The sequence below is a fragment of the Entelurus aequoreus genome, linkage group LG07 (assembly GCF_033978785.1).
Source record: "Entelurus aequoreus isolate RoL-2023_Sb linkage group LG07, RoL_Eaeq_v1.1, whole genome shotgun sequence".
Taxonomy (NCBI): domain Eukaryota; kingdom Metazoa; phylum Chordata; class Actinopteri; order Syngnathiformes; family Syngnathidae; genus Entelurus; species Entelurus aequoreus.
In genome coordinates, this window is record NC_084737.1 from 27,562,659 (window position 1) to 27,569,925 (window position 7,267).

The 7,267-nt window shown below is 39.9% G+C and overlaps 1 protein-coding gene across 2 annotated transcripts in view; it reads right to left on the bottom strand.

Moving 5' to 3' along the window:
- Positions 1–6,839, bottom strand: part of arhgef25a (Rho guanine nucleotide exchange factor (GEF) 25a) — a 141,697-nt gene extending 134,858 nt beyond the window's left edge. For both annotated transcript variants that reach the window (XM_062053098.1, XM_062053097.1), the window contains exons 1-2: positions 6,410–6,839; positions 2,684–2,795 (exon numbers count right to left, since the gene is read on the bottom strand). In XM_062053098.1, the coding sequence (XP_061909082.1) occupies positions 2,684–2,795; positions 6,410–6,505 (208 nt within the window). In that variant the 5' untranslated portion in view covers positions 6,506–6,839. The remainder of the gene's footprint in view (positions 1–2,683; positions 2,796–6,409) is intronic.
- Between the last annotated feature and the right edge of the window lie 428 nt (positions 6,840–7,267).

Consider the following 7,267-nt stretch of genomic DNA (forward strand, 5'->3'; position numbering starts at 1 on the left):
AAGAAGAAGAATACTGGTAAATATCTTGAATTTGAGTTAAAAAAAGATAAATAATATTCATCTCATAAGTGACTTACCTAGTTGTGAAGAAAACTGTTGTATTAACATTACACCGATTGTAATGTGGAAAATGTTTGAAATGTGTACATACAGAGTACAGGGAGTGAACATATGAGTAAGTAATTAATATGAAGTGGAAAACGAGTAGAATTAAGTAAGCATTGCTTTTTCCTACTCCTTTTTGGACATGTAAAGATAATGTGCATCATTTTGAAATGTTATACGTTCAAATAAATCCAATCTGAATCGGAATATAGAGGTAACTTTTTTTCCACTTTGCTGGTACTTTAAGAGTATAAAAATGTCTAATGGGGCGAAGAAACTGTCTCACTCAACTGGAGGGTGTCATGATCTTCTTTTTGTTGCAGTGCCTAGTTTCTGGGTCACGGGGCATAGCCAACTGCACGCACACCTCACACCTAATTTCCTCCTGACTACTTAGGCGCCAGTATAGTCCTGATAGTTCCCTCGTGTACATATCCTCTGCTTTGGCTCCACTCACGCTTTTCGTTCACTGTGGCTGAGTCCTGGCGTTGCGTTGTAGTGTTAACTGTTACTTCCCCACACCTTCTGTGTGCGATTTCTGTTTCTCACACCTAATAACTAATCCTTAGTTATTTTTTCAGAACTCCTTTTTGAGTGCTATTTTTGTTATTATATTTATTTATTTTTCTGCTATGCATTGGTCGTACTCCGACTAAGGCGATTGTGACAGAGAGGGCTAAATGTGGGGGGGGGGGGGGGGGGGGGGGGGTCGAAGAAGACCGCTTCCTGAAACGGCTTGTTTTCATCATAATATGACCCCTTGAAGTACAAATTGCTGAATTTGCACATTTCCCAATCAAATACTGGGCAAAAAACAGAGGTGAAGCAATGCACAATCCCTCACAAACCGGGTTCCGTGGCGCATGGCTGTTTTGGTTTCTCAGCATGTCACTAATATACTTTTAGCATTATTATTATACAAAATGACTTTGGACAGCGCATGTGATATCTTTATTGTAAGTGTGTGACATTGTTATTTGTGCTGATCTGTCTTTACAGAGAAAAATACAGTAATAAGGTGAGAAAGACAGTAGTGTGTCACACCCGTAAATCCGAGCCCAAAGAAGTCAGTGCCTCACCAGCCATGAACTTCACTAAAGAACACAATGACGCATCTAGTTATGATGGCCTTGTAATGATATACATATGAAATTTCATAAATAGTACATGCAATCAAGCTTTAATTAGAAGTTACAATATTATAGTTTAAATTTAAAAAAAATGTTAAAGTATCATATAAAAATTAGATGTGTATTAAATATGTATTGATTTAAATTTAATGCAACCCTGTAAAATTGACACCTTATAATGGATCATGTAGCATTGTGCAAAAGCTTTTGAAAAGTTCTCCAATATTAATTTCTCTAATAAGCCTGAGGAATTAATATAAAGTAATGAAAAATACATAGTTTTATAGAATGTACTTTTTTCAATAAAACTCATCATCTGAACCATAAGAACAAAACACGACAAAACCAAGACATGTTTATCGTATTTATAGGGAGAGCTGCAGTTAAACTCTAATAATCCAGTTAATATAGTGCTTAACATTTATGTCCAATTCCAGAGTACATTTGCACAATAATATGCAGCAATGGAAGTTCAAAAATGAACAGCTCTAAGGGTCTGCATCTTGTTATTGTGGTCTGGTTGTCTTCCTGCCTTGTGTTTCACTAATTTCCCATCCAGAGGAAATTGGGCCTATGCAAAAACATTCAAAAAGAGGACTTTCTCGAGGGTTGGGGAAAATAAGTTTCCTTTAGGTCACATTAATTTCACATAGGTCTAAAAACACTTTTCTGTTTCTTTTTCTAAGTTAAGATTTGACAGCTTTAACAGCACACGCCATCCAAATCACGCCATTACTGATACAGATACTGACAGCTTCCTCTGACCCCATGCATACCCCGCTTCTCTTGCACCTCTTTGGTACACCCTGTACTGATTTCCATGACAGTTAGTGGCCTGACCACAAGGTCCAACTTAAACTGAGATCCGGCTACAAAGCTCCTTTTGTTGAACTGCACTCAAGCAAAATGAAAAGGCACGCAAATGTTAATAAACGCAATAGTGTTGCAGTTTAAGGCAAAGGGAGTCTTGTTTTCTGGCTGCACCTGGAACATTGAGCATGCACTTACAGATGTAACCTCTTATTTATGGTAAATTACGGCTAAAAGAGCTAGTGTTAATTGAGGGTGCACAATTAAGAATGACTGATGTTATTGCAGGCAACATGAGATATGGGGGCTTAGATGTTTTGGGTGGACTCAACACAAAAACCCAAGTAAAATGTTCATACTAACACACACCCATGAACATACATACAATAAGTGGCTCATAGGGCACATCTTGTTTGTTGTTTTGTACCTAGAATGAATAAATAATGACTCATAAACACCAGTGAGTGCACTCATAGTACATGGAGAGCTACTGAGCAGAATGTCTTACAACTCTGTCATGTCAGAAAGCCAAGCTTGCAAGTTTCGGTAGGGTGAGACTCTGACTGGTTTGGTGAGAACCAATGTTTAAACAAGGCATTGTGGGTTTTGTCATGGTCTGTGGAGCTTTCAGGTCCTACCTGTTCCTTCTGTGGGCTGCTCCCAGTCCAGTCCCTCGGGTCCCCAGTGGCCATGGTTAGGCCCCCTTTCCACTTCATTTGATGGGAGGTCCACCTCGCCACCCTCTGAGAGCTACACACAGAGATACCTTTGTCAGATGGAGTCCTGCTCTCAGAAAGGAAGTCTTGGTAAGATTTTAGAGTGCTTATAGTCAACCACAAAAACCTAACACTTTGCAGTAGTATTTTTCCATAATGTCCTGCACAGCTTTTCTCCTTTCCATTACACAATGAGCAAGAATTCAATGGAAAATTGTTGAGGTATAACATTTACCACTCAGTTTGGGGATGACTGGTCTTCAGCCAGAAGTTTCAGTCAAAAGCCAAAACCAAGCATCACCAGACCTCACTAAAACGTAGTGTCTGGCAGATGTGGTTTTAATATATGAAAATAAATATTGTAAGGAAAAACATCTTTATAAGCAGAACTCAAATGGACTCTCTGTACAGTATTACAATACCAGATGCCTCCTTGTAACCATTATCATGTCATCATGTTCATGGAATGAATTTGAAATATGGATGTTGTCTTTGACAGGGCAAGGAATCATATTTAAGAACCGAGTTTGAACACTTCTTACTGTGATACAAAACAATTATTTCTCCAAACCAGCTGGAAAAAAAAGTCATTTTGGAAAGTGTTTAACTAAACATAATGAAACTACAGAGGTTCCTCAACTTAAGAGTGCCGTAACTTAAGATTGTTTTTGAGATAAGAGCAGTCTCTCAGCTTATTGTTACGCTTTAAATTGTAGGCAAAAATGTAAGTTGGCTTAGCAAATGTCACAGTGAACCCCATAACATCCAACCAAAACATCAGGTCTTACTTGCTAGCATTAACTTATAGCTCAAAATTAATATAACTTTGTTTTTCCAACCATAGGAAGGAAGGAACTGGGTCTGAAGAACAGTGCTGAGAAGAAGAAGTGGATGATATTCATGGTATTAGAGAAATAAATTATCAAAAACATGAGAGAGCGTACAGCAGACTTGGCAAATCAGTTCAAGCATATCACTTGCTAGTCTGCACCAATGCAGAATTAGTCTAATGCCAGCCAAGAATGTTATAGTAATATATACTGAACACAAATATAAACGCAACACTTTTGTTTTTTCTCCCATTTTTCATGAGTAGATGTAAGATGTAAATGTTTTACTGTATACAGAAAATACCTATTCCTCTCAAATATTGTTGACAAATCTGTCTAAATCTGTGTTAGTGAGCCCTTTTTCTTTGCCAAGATAATCCATCCCAACTCACAGCTGTGACATATCAAGATGCAGATTTAACAGCATATTTAATGTACAGGCATGCCTTAGGATGCCCACAATAAAAGTCCACCTTGAAATGTGTAGTTTTGCTTTATTGGAGGTCTGGGAGGGTCAGAAAAGCAGTCAGTATCTGGTGTAACCACCATTTGTCTCATGCAGTACAACACATCTGCTTCGCATAGTTAATCAGGTTGTTGATTGTGGCCCGTGGAATGTTGGTTCACTCCTCTTCAATGGCTGTGCAAAGTTGCTGGATATTGGCAGGAACTGGAACACGCTGTCGTATACGCCGATTCACAGCATACCAAACATGCTCAATGGGTCACATGTCCGGTGAGTATGCTGGCCAGGCAAGAACTGGGATTTTTTCAGCTTCCAGGCATTGTGTACAGATCCTTGCAACATGGGGCCGTGCATTGTCATGCTGCAACATGAGGTCAATAGTCTCGGGTGAATAGCACAACAATGGGCCTCAGGATCCCGTCACGATATCTCTGTGCATTCAAAATGCCATCAATAAAATGCACTTGCGTTCGCTGTCCATAAAATACGCCTGCCCATACCATAACCCCACCCCCACCATGGGCCACTCGATTCACAACATTGACACAAGCAAACCGCTCTCCCACACGACGCCACACACGCTGTCTGCCATCTGCCCTGAATATTGAAAACCGAAATTCATCCGTGAAGAGAACACCTCTTCAACGTGCCAGACGCCATCGAATGTGAGCATTTGCCCACTCAAGTCAGTTATGTAGGCAAACTGCAGTTAGGTTGAGACCCAGATGAGGACGAGGAGCATGCAGATGAACTTCCCTAAGACGGTTTCTCACAGTTTGTGCAGAAATTATTTGGTTATGCAAACCAATTGTTTCAGCAGCTGTCCAAGTGGCTGGTCTCAGACAATCATGGAGGTGCACCCGATGGATGTGTAGGTCCTGTGCTGGTGTGATTACACGTGGTCTGTGGTTGTGAGGCCGGTTGGATGTACTGCCAAATTCTCTGAGACCGCTTATGATAGAGAAATAAACATTCAATTCAGGGGCAACAGCTCTGGTGGACATTCCTACTGTCAGCATGGCAACTGCATGCTCCCTCAAAACTTGCCACATCTGTGGCATTGTGCTGTGTGATAAAACTGCACATATCAGAGTAGCCTTTTATTGGATGCAATAATCATGCTGTTTAATCAGTATCTTGATATGCCACACCTGTGAGGTGGGATGGATTATCTTGGCAAAGAAGTGCTCACTAAAACAGATTCAGACAGATTTGTGAACAATGTTTGAGAGGATTAGGTCGTTGTATTTAGTAAACATTTTAGATCTTTGAGTTCAACTCATTAAAAATGGGGGCAAAAACAAAAGTGTTGTGTTTATGTTTGTTCACTGACATTTATCGATGAAAATATGGAGAAGCTGCTGATGGTGTGTTTGATAGAGAAGCTGTTCGAAGGAACATTTACCTCTCCAATGTAAATTCTGTACATTAAGATTACATTACTTAAAACAACTGGCACAGTTGTTTGTAGTACATTTGATTGTATTGTTTTTACACAAGATTTTTAAACATCCATACATCCATCCATTTTCTACATGTTCTTTTTAAAAGGCGTGTTACATGTGTGCTGTCTTTGGGTGGGGGGCAAGCACCAATTAAATTGATTTCAATCAATTTAAATGAGTGAAGGGGATTTGAGATACAAGTGTTTTTGAGTTGAGAGCTTTGAAACAAAACCAACCTCGTAAATTGAGGTACCGTTTCAAATAAATTCTAATCATTAAAATTCAAATAAAGTATTAACATAATACAATAATACTGACATTTTGTTGAATGATAGTTAAATATGACTTGTATATGGTCACATAATAAATTACACCCAGACAAAAAAGAGAAACTAGTCTCTTTGTTTTAGTTTCATTGGTGAGTTTCAGTGTGACATAAAATCAACAAGACCAAAAAATAAAGATATGGTAAGTGCATGAGCAATTAATTAGATTTTTGTGCTTCACAAACAGTAAAACAAAAAAAACAATGTCCTTCAGATTGCCTCAGGAATATATAATGCTTCCACTGAAGAACCAATCAATACACAAATGGCTTTCCATCCATCCATTCATGCATATTTGCAGTAGCCTGTTCAGGGTCTCAGGAAAACTGCATGGAGCCAATTCCAGTTGAGTGAGATTGAAGTTAAAGGGCTCGTTCGACAACCATTTCCACGCAATTTAGAGTCTTCAATTAACCAAACATGCATGTTGTTGGACTATTTGGGAGCAAACCAAAGAGGAAATCCTATCTAGAAAACTTTACAGACAGGTGTGTTATTTCTCGCTGTGCGACTAATGTGCTAAGTACAAGCACCAAAGTGCAACAGAGTGGCATACTCCACATCACAACTTCACAACTCACCCACTGTTGATTGGGCATCACCACAGAAGTAAGCATGTCAGCCATGGCTCCTAACATCTGGTCAGTGCGTCCCTGATTTTTCTGAAGTGCCTTCATCCCTTCAGTCTTTTCCCAAAACAATTTAATCACCGAGAATCAAACTCCTTTTTAATGTAGATCGTGTCCCTCTTCTCTCTTCCTTCAGCGTTTTTGTCTTGGTGTCAATGGAGTCTCTGTGTGAATCTGCAGCTCCATGCAAGGACTTCATGAAAAAGATTGATTGGTTCTGGAAGACGATCAGGGTATGTGCACTTGAGCTCCTGTTCCGTTCAACGTGCACATGTGTGAGCTGTGAGAGTCCAGGTCCAGCTTATAATAAAAGCCTCCTGTGCAAACGTGCATGAAAGATTTATTCAGGCTTTCTTTTTTTGTCTGTATTCCCCTTGTGAGGTTTTGCTGACAAACTGTCCTGTCCTTCTGCCTTGATATCCAACTGGTGAGACTCATCGCCCTCTCTGGAAGCCTCCCGTCTAGTTCTTTATTGGCTGCACAAGATCACTACTCCTTCCCCCAAATCTCTCCTCCCTTCATCTTTCCTTCCCCTCTATTTTTTCCCTCCTTGACTTCACCACCTGTGAAGGTTTTCCTGTGTACCGAAATAGCTTAAAACTGTCCCATATATCTTCTTGTCTTTCTTTGAACAACCCCCCCACCTTTTCCCTCTCCACAACTTTGTCCAAGACTCAGGCAGTGTGACACATAGAGTGTGTGTGAACTGCTCAGCGGCAGGGGCAGCCCCAAATAAGGAATGAACACGCGGCTACTGAAGCCCAACTATTTATGAGACGCCGGTATCATCAATTACACAAATATCTCAGT